Raw genomic sequence first — 20155 nt, forward strand, 5'->3', positions numbered from 1 at the left:
AATTACACTAGAAGAAATACTGGGGGACGAGATTTAACCGCGTCTAGTAGGACTAATTGAAACAAAAGAGAATAAAAAAAAACAAAAAACAAGTAGGAAATATCAATAATTAACAAAGTTAAATAAACAGAGAACTATAGACAATCTCCCCAGGCCTGCCGTTTATCAGCTACGCTCGATGCGGTAGGTTTATTCTAAACTTGACCGTAGCGAGAAGTGTAAGTATTTTCTTGGCTTAATAAGTGTAATCGTTGCAGATAAAAAGAAAAAAAAAATTAAGTGTTGCTCTTTAAAAATATAGTAACGGGTTTTGAATAACCAGGTAAGAACACATATTTTTTAAGCGGTTATTATTTTATTTGTTAGTGTAATTATAATGTTTTGACTGTTTAAAAAAAGGCGCTTCTCTTTTTTTTCAATTTAAACCGCATTCTAGGGCACTGAAAGGTTTTAGTTGTACTTCAGGTTACGTCTCGGTTATTTTTTGTTGTGTGGTTAAAATATAAGAGTTTGTACAGTATAACCATTATCAAATAAGCCGCCCTTAGGCCCACTTTCCTGACTTGTGGGTCAAAAACCATGAAAGCAAAAAAACGACATACATTAAAATGAAAATTCAACTGTGGTAATATGGTATTTCTTCTATTTCAGGATAATAAAGTGGGGTCAGGAGTAAGAATAGTGGCCCATAGATTACTTTACGATAAAATGCAAAAGTAAAACTTATCTAATTTAAAATATTTGGAAACTTATATTTTGCATTACAAAGATTACTCTTTTGACCGAATAAAGAACTTGAAACAAAAGTTTTTGTGTATAAAATTTGAATTTAAACAGAGATCCGCCACTTCTAGGAAAGTAAATAAAATAAAATAAATATTCCTTCGAATCAATTATAAATAGCCGCAGAAAACTCTTGAAATACCTAGAAAAGATCGTGTCGACCATTGAAATCATTCCAATACTTGACCGAAAGAAGTAAGAAAAGAAAAACGGCATAGCTTCGTTCTTCGTTCTGTAGTAGATGTATACGTGTTAATGCACGATGTGCCGATGAAATTACAAACTTTTGGAAAAAGAGATTCTTTCAATATACTGAAACAAGCGATAACTTCTTCAATATGAGCAATGAAGTTAAAAGAAAGCTCACGTAACAGTTCAAGAAGTCAATAAAAAACAGTTGCCATTATTATTAGCTCTTTAATTGTTTGTGAAAGCTAACCTTTCTCGGTGGCAAAATGAAATAATTAAAAGCGCCAGTAAAAACGTATATTCCAGTTATATTGGGTTGCTTTCAAAAGAAGCCGCTGAAACGCGCAATAAGCATTCTAGGCTCTACGGGCAGAATTTTGCAAGAAATTCGACAAGAGGAACATGCAACCGTGGTGTAATAAATAAACTATTACTAAGCTCAGTCACACTTAATACTAGCTTGAGACCTACATCCAGAAAAAAACGACGATGCCTTTCACAAAAGTAGCAAATGAGTTAATAATAACAGCTGAGCCTCACTCTGACAACGATTTAGAGGTTTCAGGAAACGAAGAAAACGAGCAGGATGATGACGAACCAGAGTACTTATCATAGTCTTCATTACAATAGATTAATAAATTATGTTCTAGTTAAGTTTGAACGAAAACAAAATTTTAAATTCAAATCCTAATTTTTATAATGTAATTTTACGAAAATAAACATTTTGACTTAAAGTTTATAGCTTGTTTTATTGTATATATGGATGTAATGCAAAATACTTCCTTAAGGTTAAGTCAATATTGTAATCTATTAAGACTGATAAAATGGAGAAAAAAAATCGTTTTGTCCAACTAGATTGGCGAAATACCCCTCTATGGAAAGGTCGAAACACCGTTCAATCGTCCCCAGTCAAGTTGTTCCAAACGTACTCATGCGACGTTATTTCTTTCAATGTCAAGCTTTTATTAGAAAGTTATGGCAATCAAATGTAGTTAAAATAGCATCTAATAACTTAATAAAACATTAAAGTAAAACATTTTATCAAAGCACAACTGTGATCAAAAGTTAAAAGGAAAAGTCGAAGCTATTCAGTACTCACTTTTGGGCGCAAAATTAGATTAGTCCCTCTAGGGCCGCTTGTGGTAATTACTGGTTCAAGTGCAATATCGGTTTAGATATTCAAACATGCTAGACGGAGTAGCAGCATCACATGCGTAGGAAATCGTGGTTTTCGAAATGTTTCAATCATGACATGTTTTAATCGTACCCAGTCTACCCTACCTACCAGCTTACTATATTTATACATTCACTTTTATGAAGTAGGTACATACATAGTTAATTTTATAAAATCCAGTCTATATATAGGTACATACTAAAGAAAAAAATCAACAGTTAAGGCTGTGCAAAACACACAAAAAGGAATGAAATCATATAATTTTTTCATTTAAATTATTTATTGACAATTCTTGATGGAATTCCATATTGTAATGATGTAATAACTTATATTTACATATAAGTTCTTAATTTAAAAAAAATACTTGGTACACTTCCACTTATTTATTTCATTTTCATCATATCATTTTAAAACAGTTTTTTTTTAATGTTGCTATAAAAAAATGATGTAAAAATTTTATCCTAAGATTTTTCATTTTTTTATCCTATAACTCTAACAGAGAATATTTCAATACATTTTTACGACAGGCTTAATTTTTTTTTATAATTCATTACCTAAAAAAATATGTTCGAAAGTCATATATTCGTTGTAGCCTACTCGGTTCCCATTTAAATATTTTTAGTACAAAATCTTATGACTCCAAAAATAACTTTAAAACTAAATATTTATCAATGTATAGTTATTAATAAATTAATGTAATTAAAAAGTGCAAATGTTAATGTTTTTTATTATAGGTGAATTCCGAATTAATCAATTGACTTTTTTTAATTTGTTAATGGACTATCAAACTAAGCCAAAAATATTTTGAAATATTGTTATGTATATTTTTTTAAAGCTTTATAATTTTGAAATTATTCCGTCATGACGTCACAAGTTCTAGTCGGTGAGTTGTATTGATATTTGAAAGGAGAACCCCGTAGCTACTAAAATACACAAAACGTTGAAAAAATGGCTACATATGGCTAAATATGTTGGCACAAGACATAAAACTATTTTTGTACAAGGTACAACAGAATGACCTCCCCGATTTAGGAAGGGCGTAGCCAGGAGCCAGGAATGGGGTGTTTGTACAGGTGGATGAGCGGTGAATGCGTCAAAAGTGTACTTCAGCCATTTTCGGTTTACATCATGGCTTGATAGGTTTACCTGGAAATCGGAAATCTATCACATCACATAACAAGGCTATAATTGATTGGTTATGGTTCACAAGGACCCGTGACGTTTGAATCAGATAATTTTTATTAAAATAATTTATTTTTTTTCACATATTTTCGAGAAACTTTGCCGTAAAATTACATGCTTTAATTTAAATTTTCCATAGCAGTGAACTTCCTCATCGTATTGTAAAATCTCTCTTCCTCTCCTCTACTTTATCCCCTTGTCCTCAACCTTATTGCAGTGCTCTTCTTTTCTTGTATAATATTTGATAATTTCTCCTTAGCGTGTAACATGTTCTATTATTATACTTATTTATTTTTGTAAAAAACTTAAACTGGATTTCGAACTAATTTATTTTTATAACTTCTGTTATTTTTCCTTATAAAAACAAAATCAAATAAAACACCAGTAAATTATTATTAGAATAAAAAAACATCTTCAAACGCATTTCTGTTAAGAAATATACTGAAAAGTTTTTTGTAACAGAAATATTATTATTTTTCGGCTGACAGATGATTATGCCTCTTAAAATTTAGACTGAACTTAGGTACATTGAAACTCGTATAAAGACGAAGATTGAACAGGTAACATATCAAAGAAAAAACTTAAATTTGGTTAAGAATACAAAAACCCGTTATAATAAAATGTAAATAACTTCCTCAATATTTTTCTCCATTGCAAAAAAATAAATTAAAGATAAAAAGTGAATCAAATAGTAAATTAAGTACACAATTTTCAGTAAGAAGCGTGTTTTTTTCTTTCGGTGCCTTTCATATAAAAATGTTTTAAAAATATTTTTATATAATATGTAATAGTTTCCCAAAGGTACTCGTAGAAATGACTTTTTTTGGTTTTTCGCAAAAAAGTCATTTTGGATAAAGCAATTTTTATCTCGGTTTTAAGAAACATTCGCTATTTCGACATTAAACCATATTACGTAATTTTCTGAAAATAAAAAAATACATACTTTAATGGTAGGTATTACCAATGACTTATACTGCCGTCATAAGCAAAAAGGTAGTTATTTGCAAGTCATATTTTGAGACAGGACAATTTTTAGTATTAATCAACATTATACAATTTAAAAAAAGTAATTAATCAAAACTAAAAACATATCAATTGATTCTAAAGCATAAAATCTGCGAGTGTATCTACAGATTTTTTGTTTATAAATCTCTAGATATTGCTTAAAAAACATTGCATCGTTTTTCGTACTGAAATAATATTTTAACTGCTTATTTCTATATATCAAATGGTTCGAAATTTCTTTTAGAACATTACCACGCATATTGTTAAAAAAACTGTCTCTTTGCTTATGGATAAAGTATGAATCGAATTAATTATTAGCTCTACTAAGTTTTATCACGGACGCCTAATTGTATGCAAACGGCGAAACGTTATGTCAAAAACTTTTTGGTAATAGGATTTTGTATTCTTCATAATTATTATTTACTTATCTTTTTCCCTTCTCAAAAACATTATTTTAGGGAAAAATTTTTTTTTTTGTTAGATTGGTAGGAATTTTTTTTCACAAAATCTTAGTTTATCTTGGTTAGCGAGATCTTCAGTCACAAATTGCGACTACCACTAATTAATTATTTTCAATAAAGTGTAATTTCCATGCGAAAATCAAGTTATTGACTTATTACTAGTTTATACGTTTATGCTAGACTAGTAAAGGGCCTCAGACCTGTCCATAGACAATAGCTTAAGTATGTAAAAGCGAAGACTTCTATACCATAGTAGCATTTATTGTTGGCAATCAGTAGGGCCGACGCGACCTCGTGCCCTATAAGGCGTGAACCCATAGTATATTCTTAGAACTAGACTATACACAGCACATGATCTCATTGTCATGCAAAAATTTATTTCCACGTAGATGCTTATTGACACTAATGCCTTAGGTGCTGGAGCATTGTCCTGATGAAACATCACCTTGCGACATTTTGTAGTGATCACTGGCCTGTTGTAACTAAATCATTACAGGTTTTGACTTTTAGCTCGGTACATTCCACATAGGCATATTAGGTTACAAATTCACACACCAGCTTGACCGGTCAAATCGTAGCAGGTCAGGTGTGGAGCACATCAATCAACCCTTGTAATTACTTCTTTTAGAATTCATTTTGATTTTTTTACGGCATTTGAATGTCTCGTATAAAAAAGTAGGTATCTTCTGCCACAATAAATCTTGATATTACTTCAGAAATCACTATCAGTACTATTATTTTTGACTAATGTTCCAATCTAAGGTAAATGTTATTAGATGTGATTTTTCTCAAGCCTGGGTGTTCTGTGATGTAATTCACCACTGTAATTGGGCCTCCTGTGGTGCAAAAAAAAAATAATCTAAGGTAACAAAAGCATTGTTCCTATAAAATATCTCAATTTTAATTTAATAAATATTAATATAAACAATATCTTCATAAACTTAACTCCTTAAAAATCAGATGAAATCATCTGTGGTTTTAAGTTTCATCTGCAGACTTTGCAGGTGAAATTTTGCCTTAATTACTATCTTATTTTTACAGCTTAATCAACCCCCCCTTCCCAGTGATGTGTAGCTTAGTACACATTGCATCTAATAACTTTAATATTTCTATAAATATAATAAATACTTAGTTAAAATTTTCCGTATTCCTCTATTATACATCAGTTAAAATATTTTCTTATTAAATAAAAAATACTTATTGGGCAGTATTCAGTAAAAGCATATGATCAAATCGTGTATGAAGCAGAGTACTGAATATACGATTGTTTCACTCTTGATACTACAGGTAAACTCAGGAGCAAGAGACAATTTCACATGTCACACACTAGTAGATCCGCAGTAGCTCTCCCAATTCGTTGAAGCTGGACCTCTTACTTGATCTGCGAGCGTGAGCCAATGGTTTTTTTTTTACTTCAACTATAAATAATTGAAGCAATTGCATATTTTTCCAATTAAAAATCTCTCATTTTCACTAGTATTGAATATACAGCACTGTAACGAGAGGATGTTCTTGCACAGTAAGTGTAAAAAAACAGATGGATAAAAGTGACGATTGCAAAAAAAATTCATTAATGATAAATGAACACAAATAATGGCAGCAACAGAGTAGCACTATTATTACATCCTATTTTCAATAGGAATGATCAGCAGGTGTTACACTTTTCTGCAGACCAATATTAAAATACAGTGATAATTTGCTTTGGTATAACTTCAGACCATGTAGTTTTTTTATTTTTTATTTATCAAGATGTAGAATCATTTCTAAACAAACCAAATGTCAGCAGTGAGATGCAGTATTCATCTTAAAAAATTATGACAGAATAAGAATAATTATTTTTTGTTAATATATTTATGTTGCGGTTGATGTAAAAAAATATCAACTGAATAAAAAACACTTTCACCCATTTTCCTAGTTCATGAGATGGATGAATTTACATAATTAATTAGTTGCATTTCCATATTGAACAATTGCCATTTCAGTATGGAATGGCACCAGATTCCTCCATACTAATTATTTCAATAAGATCTGGAAACCTGATTGGTGAAAAGCATATGTACAACGAAATAAAAGATAAGTGAAGTTTAAGGGGTTTATTTGTTTAATGATTTCAGAGTTCAGGGCGCGGCTGCCTGCTTGACCTTGGGTTTCCCTCCTTTGGGTGCAGCATTTCCGGTGGCTACCTTACGTGGCGCTGGTGGGAGCCCAACACGGAATCCATTACGGAACCTCCTGCGCACAATCTTCAAGTGGCGCATGCGACCAGTTCCGGTAGTCTTCCTGCGCTTAGCCTTCACTGACCAGTTATCTGCAATTATAAATAGACATATGACAATTTGCTGTTTACCATGTATTTTAATGAAATACTTAATTAAAGTAGACATGGCATTTTTTTAAAGCAGTAAATGACAATATAATAAAAATATTAAACTGGTAAAACTATTTTTTAATATTTATTTATGAATGTTAGAATCAGATGGTGATTAATCTAACCAGTAACTGGCACGTACTACAATAAGCATATAAGCAAAGCAATATTCAATTTGTTTTGAAAATATTACGTTGACAGAAATTAAAGACTGCCTAGCACGCAGTGTCAAATGAATCTAAACTATACAAACAATATTAGAACAATTTTTCATGAATTAATATTAGCTTAGCCAAGAATGTATTTGGCTTGGACAATCTCAAGTTGAGGAATTTGATATTTCTTTAAATTCACATTATAAATTTCAAAAGTGACAGGCAAGGGAGGAATAAAACATGATTATAACTATGACAAGTGCTGAAGTGTTTTTATTTGTTCAATGGGAACAATATTTTTGTAAAATGTCAATATTAACAATATTGTCCATGCAGTGGTTTACACTGACATTGAGAAAGTTCAGTGGTTTTAATTTTTTTTTTTTGATTTCTTAATGGACTATCAAACTACGCCAAATATAAAAATAAATATTTTTTATGTATCATATATTATCACGACTATGATTTCTTAAAGTTTTGTAATTTTTAAATAAATCTGCCCGTGACATGAGTTGTTGTCGGTGAGTCGTGCTAACATTTAAAAGTAGAACACTGTAGCTTCAAAATACATTAAAAAAAATGGCAACTGGAAATCATCACTAGATTAAATTGATTTATTATTGTAGACTTGCGACATTTCAAAGTGGTTAATTTTTATAAATTATTTTATACATTTTAGAGAGACTTCACAGTACAATTAAATGCCCGAATTTTTACATCATGTAAGAAAATATTATTTACATCAAATTACCCGTAGCACTGAACTTCCTGATTCAAAATGCTTATCTTTAAAAAGTATGAGTCCGATCCTTACAATAAATTACAACCAAAACTTCGAAATACAAGACACCTAAGATGCACCTGTAACTTCAAAAAACACAAATTCTTAAAAACACCAGGAAATCAGTAAACAAAAAAAAATTCTAACTAACCCAACAGCATAACTTATTAAGTATTTTTTTTATAACATAGTTTTGTTACTGTACACATTGGTATATAATCTGACAAAACTGTCTTCATTGATGTTATATACGCGTATCAAATTGAAGGAAAAAAATTGTTTTAATTTTGGAAATGTGTTTTTTCAGAAAATAGGACATACTAGCAATATTAAATCACGCTTCCTAATTTTCCACATACGAGAGGAGTTTTCATATTACTGGAATATGGCATAAAGAGAAAACAATGGTTTTCTTTTTTACTAATCATCCTCGATTCATTTCTAGGTATAATTAAAAAATATTGTTCAATTCCGTAAAGATGATTGATTACAATCGCTGAAACAACAAAGGGGATCTTTAATTTTTTCCATGTTTTGACGTCATTTCAAGATTGCTCATTGTCTTCGAGTAAATCTCAACATGGCTTTAATAATCAGTTACACTACATAGACCATTGTTTTACCAGGTCAGGTGTCACTATGAACTGGTGCTATTTCATTTAAATGGTTTTTATTTTGAATAATTAAATTACTATACAGAGCTTAATCAGACATGCATACTCGGTTACCTGTTTCAGAGATTGAACGACTGGACTGAATGAAACTTTTGGCATGTTTCTAAAAATGAAAAATAGATAGGTAGTAGAAAAATGGTTCAACAGTCTCTTTCTGCCTTATTTTAAGAAAAAAAAAACTCAACTAGAATCAACTAATGTCACGAGTATTGACATACAGAAACATAAATATTAATTATCTATGTCATGTCAAATATTTTGTTGATATGCCTGTTATATACAAGAGCACTGCATATTTAGAACACGGTGTCTCAAACGTAACAGGCTAGAGACATGAAATAACTTATTACAAAATAATACTAATATTCAGACACAGTTTAATGCCCTCGATGAACGATTATTTTTGAATTCTGGATTCTATGTCCAAACCTATCATATTGTTGCTTGAGATATGATCTTTAAACTAGCATCCGTTGCTGACCAGTATACTGATGAATATTTTCATTACTGTCGCATAGACCTTTAGCTTAAATAAAGCTCCAAACTACGATCTGACAGTTCAGGTAAACACAACATAGGTTTTTTTTTTGACAGTTTACTCACATTACATGCAACATGTTTTCAAGTGTATGAATAACTATGAAAACTGAGAAAAATATGGAATGTGCGGAAATTCACTTATACTTACACGAGCGCAGCTTCGCTGCCGGGTATCCACATTGGGCGCATTGTGACTTCTGAATGTGATAGGATGATCGTCCGCACCGACGACACAATGTGTGTGTCTTATTTCGGCGTTTACCAAAGCTTGAAGTTCCCTTCGTCTGCAAAACGAAAAATCAAATATACTTCACGTCCACGACAAAAACACAACATTTTAAGGTTATAATAAAAATTAGCGCAGCAGTCGAAAATACACTTAGTACTTAGTAGTACCTGACAATAAAAACATCAAAATCAAATTTTCATTAGATTTAAACAATGGATGGTGTACAAAATGAAAGATTTGTTTTTATAAAATATGTGACAGAACCCACCATTTCGGAAACTTCGTTTCAAAAGAGCGACTTAGTGTTGCAAGTTGCAAACACAAAAAATAACTCAATGATTCATCATAATGTAAAATTTATTATAATGATGAAAATAACTAATAAATCGGGGTGTTTTGTATATTGATTTTAATTTTGTCGTTACTTTTAGTCCAATAATTACCAAAATGAGACGATTGGAGTCATTTTCTAACACGTCATTAATATATTATATGAGAAAATTCCTATGTTTTGATTTGTTGATTAAATCTTGTCGAGGGAAATGTTTCTCCCGTATGGAATTTAACTTGAAGATACTTCTAGTTGAAATTATGTTGAGTTGTTGCGTACCTACTGTGTTGTTAACTTGATTTTTTTTCACTAGTGAGATTTAAAAAAAAACGTTTTGTTATCATTTAGAACTGGGGAATAATAAAATAGAGATGATGATTCATTTAACGCAAATTTGAAACCGTTTTTTAAAAATTATGGAACAACATTGCTGTGCAAAACGCTTAGTAGAGTAAAAAGGACAAACTCTTTGTTTCACTTACTCTGAATACAAAGCTGTGAGTCATACTTTTTCGCATTGTTTCACACTTGCTTAGCTTAAACAAAGAAAAACACTATTTCCCACCAAATACAAAATAAGCTGCGGAACCTTTGTTAAATTAATCATAAGTCTGGTGCTTAATGCCGCATTTAGTGTATACAATGTATACACATATATATTAATGTCATTCAGTGGGATTTTATACAGTATGTTGACTTTAAAATGAAACTTTGGAAGATTTAAAGGATTTCATCAGTGGATAAACTCCTACAAATGACATATATAACTTGCATCAAATAACAATTATTGTTATTAAGAAGGTTTTATCAGTTTTGTTTTGACTTAACGGTGACGCAGAAGTTATAAGAGCAAGTAGAATCGACAGTTAAAATTTAGAATAAGACAAAACTATTATTGATTGTTCTATTTCATTCGTACTACGTACTTTAATTATTATTCTGTTTCACGTTAACTTCATTCTTTTCTTACTTAATTATATTACTACTACTACTACTACTACTACCATCACCCCATTTCCCCGTAGGGATAGGCAGAAAGAATGAACAGCCACACACGTCCATCCTGGCATACATTTCTAGCTTCTTCGACATTCATACATCTTGTCATATCACATATGTATGTATTTGTTTCCTCGCAGGATATAGTAATATGAGAGGTAAAGTACGTATTATGATAAGGATTTAAAGTTAATAATTCATTTTCACGTTACAGAGCGCGGCGCAGTAGATACGGCGGCACATTGGATTGTTCACGCTAAGCGAAATAGTCATATAAAAAATAAAATACTTTTGCGTTTGGCAATTGAGAGTGATGAAACTATCGGCTTGTTAGTATTTTTTTCATTTTTAAATATATGGCAATGCTTTAAAAGTTACAGGTGGAAAAGCAAAAAAATAAAACAATCAAAGAAATCCCAATTTTTTTGTTGTTTTTACTATGACAGATTGAAAAAACGTTTTTAAAAATGAATTTCAACATGTCAAAACAAACCTTACTATGGAACTCCGAATGCTTTTGCCAGCGTAGAAAACGCTTTGTTATCGCCTATTTAGTACATAATTACGTTCTAAAAAAGCGTTTTGCACGCCTGCGGGAGCGTTTAGAATAGCAGCCCAAGGGTGAACCACTCTCGTGGCACGATAAAACAGTTTTACTCGTGTATTTTGTGTGTAAATACACGAGATAACACAGGCACGAAAGCGTTTGAAATACCAGCCCAGAGAATAATAATATAATATGAGGTATTCCGAATATGCAACTAGGAACCCTGTTTTGTATTTTATTACATCTCAACACTGAAACGTAAACTACCAACTTAAAAACTTAATCTGTGACTTAAAATTTCGAAAAACAAACGTCAATCGTGCAATTCTGTAATAACCTTAAAATTCAAAACTCGAAATATAGAATAATTAAATAATTTGAATTCTTGTACTATCGGTGTTTCACGAGGAAAAACCTCAACTTAAAAGTCATGGTCTTTCAAACAGCTATGTTGATGGTTAGATCACGAGGGCCTGATTCGTTCTGGCGTAAACGAAGAATATTTCATATGGCAGCCCATTTTATTGGAAAGCGTCGTAATTGCTATTCCATCGCTGTTAAATACGTCCACAGGGCTCTGGTATATGCAACCAAAGCCAGAGCTTTGAAAAAAAAAGACATGAATGATTTAAGAGTTTGTCGGATTAATGCTGCCTGTGATCAACATAATATATCTTCATTCGCCTTTAAGGAGGGTTTGGAAAGGTGCAACATAATGCTAAATAAAAAATCGCTTGCAGACCTTGCAATATGGGAACCTAAGACCTTTGAATCATTAGCAGCTATAGCCAAAGAAAAATTGTATACAGATGAATTTTGGATTCCAGAAGATCCTTCACCTATTGGTAGGGATATTGAATATGAGTTCATATTAAAAAGTATGATGAAAGATGAAGAAAAATGATATTAACTGTACTGCCAAAATATCAGGCCTTTTATTTGATTATAAGTAATACCTTATATGTAGTATGTATAAAATTTTAGGTTAAATAGAAATTAAAAAAATACACGAGTATTTATATTCATCCCCCCTCTTTTTAAATATTAAAAAGGCTTAAGTTCTAGAAAATAGTGCCAAACAATAATTAAGAGTGAACAAATGGTTAAAATATTAATCTCAAAGGTTTATTAAAAAACCAAATATACAAATAGATCCCATTTGATTACATACTCTATTATAATAAAATATTTTACAAAGCAATTTGCCTTATGATAAATAGAAAGCTGGTAAAATAGGTATCAGTGACTTTTTCTGCCTTTAATATATCGTCGTTGCGCCGGTAATATCATTTAAGTGGCATTTTGTTTTTTTTAGGAGATAATTTAATGATGTCTCTTAGTGATGGATGTCATTTTTAAATACATTTTTATTGGTGACAAAAAGGGAAAGTACGTCATTTTATTTTAATAAAATATTTAACTTTATTTTGTTGAGACGAAATTGTTTAATCGTAATGAGAAGTTTAAAATACGTTAAAAATTTAATAGATATTGCCGGCGCAACGACAATATCTGCAATTTTTAACTGGTTGTGGTTATGAAATTATGAATCAAATATCTGAGGTTCGAACCCTACTGTACCACTACTTAACTATCATTGAGTTGCATATTTACATCAGTAAATTTGAATATGCCAGTCAGTAGTGCTCGCCATGAGGCGAACTAATATTTTGTTTTAGTATTTTTACCTAAATGCAGAAAACACTCTTCAAGTAGGCCAGTTTGGTTTCAAGGCTTTTGGGAGATATAATATATACTGGCTTAGCCAATTGAATTGTCGCTATTTATTGAGATTGAGAGTTGTTACGAGATGTTGCTGCATCTGTTGCATTGATTCTGTATTCCGTATAAAACAAAACCATTGGGCACACAAAAGTTTTCAAAGTCATCTTTACCCAAAACTCAGGAATTTGCTGTTTTCTTTCCCATGAGGTGTTTAAATTTGCATCCGTAGTTGAAATTAGATGTTGTGTAGGGGATGCATAAGTGGATTTCGTACGCTAGTACTTGAAAAATCCGATTAAAAGTGAAGTAATAAGATTATGCTTTCATACACTTATTTGTATTTTAACTAATTTTTTCAACCCCGTTTACTGCTAAACAGTTTTTTGAGAATCCAATCAGAAATGCTATAATTGAAAAAATTTTGAATACTTGTTTTCTTAAAAAATAACAACAGGGTTAAAAAAGGGAATAAGTTTAGGCATTTACAGGACTTATGACCTGTCATTGGTTGGTTTAAGTGGCCATTTTACACACTGTAACATTCGTCATTTTGCTTATGTTTGAACGTCCACATTTATTCAAATCTTCAATCTGTTAATTTTGATAAAATAAAAGAGCTTAAATCTTTATTGCAGTGAAGATATTCCTCTGATTGAATTATTTCAAATACTAAGCAACGCCCGAAAACAATTTTTCATTTTTTAAACTTCTTCTTGGACCAGTTTGTTTAGTTATAATATTTTGAATTTGTCTACAAACATTTGGACAAACTTAAAATATTTTACTTGTTTTCTAACACATCATTGTTTCACAAATTGATAACATTTCCAAGAAAAATATTTTATTTTATTAATTGCTAGTTCAGCCGTAATGGAGTGAGCAAGATAGACAACACCTGGCATAATTACTATCATTGTGATGTGGAAATTCTGGGGGGTAGCACCCACCCGAGCCACCAACCAGATTAGTCAAGTTAAACATGAAACCAGAGTAAATTTTACCAAAATATACCTCGCTCACTTAATATGAACTGCGCACAAGACGAAGCTTCAAATCAAACACCCTTTTCTAACTAAACATATTTATTTGTTGTGAAACCTTATCCTAAATTCATATTAATGAAGTTTTAAAATGTACAATATGGATTACAATAATTATACAAGAATTTAATTTTCCAGAAAGTGTTAAAAAGAAAATTAGTAAAATTGTTAGTCAAATTGACTTTCTACCCTGCCAACAACTACACTGGATGTGACAACTTGCAGGGTACAGCTAGATAAATTGTTCACTAATTTTAATTTTTAAATTATTTGCCAGACAAAAGAAATACCTTCGTTGAATAATTACATACAATCTCTGATACTATTATTAATCTATAACCATACCTAGTGAATTGTTTGTACAAAAATTCCAACCCCAAAATTACATTACAGAAAATAAGTTGAAGAAATGCTCGACAAAAATGTTTATCTTGGTTGGTAATAATTGAAATTTCATCCTTTTTTATTTTGTATAATAAATCTGTTCCATACAGGGGTTCGGTTCAAGATTCCTCACAAGTTAGCACTTAAAAAGGGGCTCCTGAATTTAAACACCCGTATGAAATGTGAACTAAATTCAATACTTTTGTTATAAAAGGTCCTAAGTTTAAGCTTGGCCAGCTGACTTTCTTCGTCTCTCTTGAACACTAAAACCGGGCGGAAAGTCGTTTTCCAGACTATTGAGGTTGAATTGTAGTCGGTGCAATTGTGTCCCTACCTTCCGACTTTTTAGTTCTTCTTGAGAGGGTGGCTTCCCGTTTTCGCCGGGAAGTCTGACTGTAGCAGACGCGGGTGACGAAATGCGTACATTGCAAGTTGTAAACCCAAAAAGGCAAAATACATAAAAAAATAAATGTTCAGTTTTTTGGTATAGGTATATATTATTTTCCTGAGACTTTCAAAACCGTTTTAAGGGATAAACTATTTTAAAATAACAGTTTCTTGCTTTTTTATGATCTCTAGTTTGTACCATTACTTTTGGTGGAAAATGCTAAACTGATGATAGTATGCCATATTTTATATTTGCAAACCTATCACTTCCACCAATACATTTTACTTAAAATTGAAATAAAATATATCTATCTATCAGTAGCGGCTTTGCCTTATGTTCATTGGGTCAATGATTCCCCAAAATTTGCTACCAATTAAAAAAAAAGTTCCTTGTACCTATTGTAAAGAAAGTATATAATATAATGTAATTAGGTTTTATAATATTAAAAAAATTAAGCTTTAAAATATATAAGTACCTATATTATATCGAATGCTATACAGAAAAATTGCCCTACGTAAATCCGCACTACATATTTCTCGTTCTAGAAGATCCTTGCTAAAATCATATGAACGCGGGACAGTGTCCCGAGTGAAATAAACAATAGGTAGAATGAGATATATAATATTGTTATCGGCGTGAACGAGATAAGAATAATGATTGTATTCATATGTATTTTACATGCCTTCACGAAAAAAGAACGAATTCTTAATGGAAATTATTAATATGAGCTAATATTTTCTCTTCCCTTTGGAGTATGTGCCAGCCTATCAAGAGTTTGTAATATTTTACAAGATTGAAATGAGCTTTGTAAATTATTGTTATTATTTTGTTCACTCTCATGTAATAAATCATTTTACTACCAGAAAACCAAAAAAAATTGTTTTAATTTACAAAAAGATGCATAAAAATTTGTTTAATATTCAATGATTTTCTAATATAAATAAATAGTTACTACGTGAGCGGCTGTGTTCTGATAAAAATTGAGGAAATTATACGATTTAGCCATTTAAAAATGCCATTTTCCTTTCAAAATCGTGCCATTAAAAATAAAATAGATAAATATTAGACACATACAATTATTTTTCAAGGTATATTTGGTTATAAAATGCATATACTAATCGGCGTAATCTGCTGGTTTAAAAGTATTTATATTTCAAATACGTAAAATTATTTAGTATATTTTTTACCAAATATACTGTTAAAAATAATTATTTTTGTCCAATGTTGATTTAATTTATATTTTAAGAGCAGGTTTTAAAATAAAAAAAAGTATTTTTAAATGCCTGAATCAAATGAATTCCATACACCAACCAGACGAGTTATAATATGACTTGACCTTATAATATTTCTTATTTAACCCTAACAAGTTTTTAAAAAAATTAAATAAAAAGTAATATTTTGTGCATTTATGTATCATATTGTGACTGCCTCCATATGAATGTATTTTTATTGTGCAATTATGAAATATACATGTACCTATTTAGTAAAAAAAAATGATCCCCCCCATTTCACTGATATCTATAAACAAAAGCTTTCATTTAAATCAAGTATTAGAGTAGTGACATTTCTTAGTTAAAATTTTAATAAAATCTATTTGGTTAATACTTAGTTGAGTATTTTTCACTTCTGCGGTATCTTCCGACACACATGGTTTTATAGGCAACAAAATTCATATGAAGGAATTTCAGGTATTTTAAAAGTAAATGTTTTATAACACATAATAAGAATAATATTAAACAAGAAATTATTTCAACGTATGTTCTTTGCCTGTTTATTTTTACACTTTTAATTACGGGGACTTCTGGTGAAATATAATCCTCATTAAGGTGTTATTTAAATGTCATGATTCTATTAATATATATAAGTTTGTCTCAAATCAACATATAATTTTTGGATAAGGTGTAATACATGAGGAACATACAGTTTTGAATGGTGTGTTAGTCTATGGTGTGTTACTATGATTAAATACATCATGATAAAATCATTAAAAAACTTAATACCTTCTTAATGAGATGTTTAACTGGAAACCACTTATTAAGCATTATTCAAAATAGTTCATCTTTTAACAGTAATAGTTTATATTCATGTTAATTTTTTTACGTTAAATGTTGATAAGTCAGGAAATCGAGGAAAATATTACAGCAATAAAACACAATTTATTTTATTTTAACCCCAACTGAATCAAACCGAGACCTCAATTATGGTGGCATGCGCGCTAGCCACTACATCACTAGGTGGATATAAATTAATAGTCTCACTTCCTTAAAAATCATACCCGTCTGTATAAAACTATTTAATTTTGTTATTTAAAAAAAAAGTTTTTTACCACAGATGGATAAGTATGGTAGCCAGTAGCCGAACTTGTTTACCTTTTAGAAGATTATGACACCAACACGTTATTGGTTGCGATGTGTTAAATCGGGTTGTAGTCCCGTGGCTAGTGTCTCGGACTCACAGCTCATAGGTCCGTGGTTCAAATCCCACCCCAACTTGATTCCCATTGCCTAATAGTGAGTTATTTACAACTCGTTGAAAATGGCCCTCAAAATGAAATATTTGTTTAAATCATAATCTTTCATCACAACAGGCCAGGAGGTCTAATTACAGTGGTGAATTACGGCACAGAATGCCCAGGCTTGAGAAAAATCACTTAATTTTTAGTTTTTTCACCGGGAATCGAACCCGGAACCTTCCCTGCGTGAGTCAAGTTGTTGCTTCAGTTCGTTTTTGTCCGACAGACCAAAACACAAATCTGCAGAAATAGAGCTTTAATGTTTTTTTTACAAAATAGGCAAAAATAATGACCACAAATTAAGACAAAATTTGTTAAAAAAACCCCTACAACAATTAAAAAAAAAAATATATTATTTGAAAATAAAGGCTAAACAGAACTCAGAACTCCTGCACACTTAACTCAATTTCGTTAAAAATGGTCTGTTAGACAAAACGAACTTAAGTTACAAACTGTCTTAACCAATACACCACAGAGGCCACCTTTCACCATATCATAATAATAATGTCGAAGAAAGTATTTTCATAATACAATTTTGGGTAGCAAATTTCCTCATTAATTCAGATTAAGGTAGGATGTTTAAAATTAAAGTGGGCTTAAAAAAATATCCCTAAAAAAATAATTTAATATGAAATATTAGATTGTTTATAACCTTTTAATTGAGTACTAAAAATAAATTATAACGACAACTAATAATAAATTTAAACTGTTGCATAAATATATTTTAATTTTTCTCTAAATTACATAATCATAAAATTTTGTTTGTTATGCATGGGTATTGTTAGTATTGGTAATTTGACTGTCTAAATTTTTCTGCAATTGTTTGGTCAATTCACTTTGTTGTTCCAAAATGTACAAATTTTCTATTTTCCTTCTTTGCTGTCTTTCAACATCTCTTATGACACCTTCGTGTAATTTGTCTCTGTTGAAAAAACAAAATGTCAAAAACAAGAAACAGTTTTTATTTGAATAATTTTTAACTTAATAAACTAATACATAAAAAAAATATAACCATAATAAAAATATAATGTGAATTGGCAGTCTTATTAATAAAAAGCAATATGTAAATCTATCCTAACCACGTATTCAATGGATTCGTGAACCTACCTTAACATAATAGTGCTTATGTATTGTAGCAAAATACAAAATATATAATAATATAAACAAGATGAAAATAATAATAATATATCTTAAAATATTTTCTGATAACCACATGTGTCTTTTTTAAGCACAAATTAGAACAGCGTTCCTACATTTTCACCTAAATTAAACACAAGAGCGCATAAGAAACGGTAACATTTAAAACCTAGTGTCTTGATGGTTTTTTTAGGCATGTCAATAAAATAATCGGTAAGAGACACTTCCCTTATTAAAGGATTATTTTGATAGTCAGTACTAAAAGAGGATATCTGAGATGCTGCTAAATATGTATTATTTTTATATAACTACATCCGTTTTTTTTACATCATATACTTATATCCCACATTTACTATTTTATAGGTAATTTTAATTTACTTCAAGTCTTTATAAGACGAATAATAATATTTTATTGAACTCATTCGAAGAAAATATCAAGAAATACATAAAGGATTTAAATAAAAACAAACTGTATGTATGTACCTGTCAGATTTTTGCTTATAATGAACATAACCTACGATGCTTGCCGAAACTATGCATGATGTAGCTAATGTTATTTTAGAAGTTAACGACATAATATTAAGGTGATATTAAGAAGCGAAATAACTGATAGGGATTGAGCACTAATTACTGGGTGGTATTATTTGCACTTGTATTGAAATTATGAACAAAGTTCAAGTTTAAATTTTAAATACTACAAATCACAAAATGTAAATTGCATATTTTCAAGTCATAGATATTGGTATTGTACACAGACTACAGGTATTGTATTAGATAATTAGATATTTAAGATTTTATTTTTTATGCCTCCACTTAGGCATTTGATTAAATCTGTCAAAAATGTACCATAAACAAGAAAATTAAAAACTACAATACCCCACTCTTCTTCTTCTTCTTCTTCGTTTTTTCATGGCCTTTTCACATCTCAATTCGGGTGTTCTAGCCAGTGTCGAGTATTTTTGTTTTTTTACATATATACACATGTTTTAGTAATATAATATTTACAAGTTAGTATGTTAGTATTTAATATAATATAAACATATAATAATAAAACATATTTACAGCTTTACACCATTTACAACTAGATATTTACATAAGATTTTGAATACACGTTTATTGGGTGGGGACAAGAGAGTGAGAATATAAATAGGGAATGAGATATTAATATCAGAGAGGTCGGATAGGAAATGAGGATAACAATCATTTATGGGGCATTCAAAAATAATATGGTTTAAATCTTCCTCATTAGCTGACATTCGCAAATGGCAGAGTCCCGGACATGGATTCTGAACAGGTGAGAACCATTGCAGCAGTGCCCAATGCGCATTCTGCATATAGAGGATGTCTCAAACTTGTTCAGAATCACTTTGGAAAACCAAGGCTTTTCTGTTACATTTGGTTTCAGTTTGAAAAGATGTTTACCCTTGGCTTGGGAGGAGGCTACCCAATATTCTTGCCATGTGCGAAGTTGCTTCTCCTTCGTCATAACAAGGAGATCACCTAGTGGTAGTAAATTACTATAGGCAGGATCCCCGGAGTGGACCGCCTCCT

The 20155-nt window shown here is 30.6% G+C and overlaps 3 protein-coding genes across 3 annotated transcripts; 1 reads left to right on the plus strand and 2 right to left on the minus strand.

Annotated features, from left to right (window-relative positions):
• Positions 1-6872: 6872 nt before the first annotated feature.
• Positions 6873-9837, minus strand: RpL37a (ribosomal protein L37a). Its single transcript, XM_088231881.1, has 3 exons — positions 9810-9837; positions 9461-9596; positions 6873-7102 (listed from the first exon to the last, which is right to left on the minus strand). The coding sequence occupies exons 1-3, from the start codon at positions 9810-9812 to the stop codon at positions 6912-6914; spliced, it is 330 nt and encodes a 109-aa protein (XP_088088007.1). The 5' UTR covers positions 9813-9837; the 3' UTR covers positions 6873-6911.
• Positions 9838-11691: 1854 nt separating this feature from the next.
• mRpL20 (mitochondrial ribosomal protein L20) lies at positions 11692-12342 on the plus strand. Its single transcript, XM_088231891.1, has one exon. The coding sequence runs from the start codon at positions 11849-11851 to the stop codon at positions 12320-12322; it is 474 nt and encodes a 157-aa protein (XP_088088017.1). The 5' UTR covers positions 11692-11848; the 3' UTR covers positions 12323-12342.
• Positions 11707-19456, minus strand: LOC148284998 (protein PET117 homolog, mitochondrial). The gene is made up of 2 exons (XM_088231903.1): positions 19088-19456; positions 11707-18389 (listed from the first exon to the last, which is right to left on the minus strand). The coding sequence occupies exons 1-2, from the start codon at positions 19177-19179 to the stop codon at positions 18233-18235; spliced, it is 249 nt and encodes an 82-aa protein (XP_088088029.1). The 5' UTR covers positions 19180-19456; the 3' UTR covers positions 11707-18232.
• Between the last annotated feature and the right edge of the window lie 699 nt (positions 19457-20155).

This window comes from Micrasema longulum, unplaced genomic scaffold, assembly GCF_059751315.1.
Source record: "Micrasema longulum isolate JH-2025_06_02 unplaced genomic scaffold, ASM5975131v1 h1tg000071l, whole genome shotgun sequence".
Classification (NCBI taxonomy): domain Eukaryota; kingdom Metazoa; phylum Arthropoda; class Insecta; order Trichoptera; family Brachycentridae; genus Micrasema; species Micrasema longulum.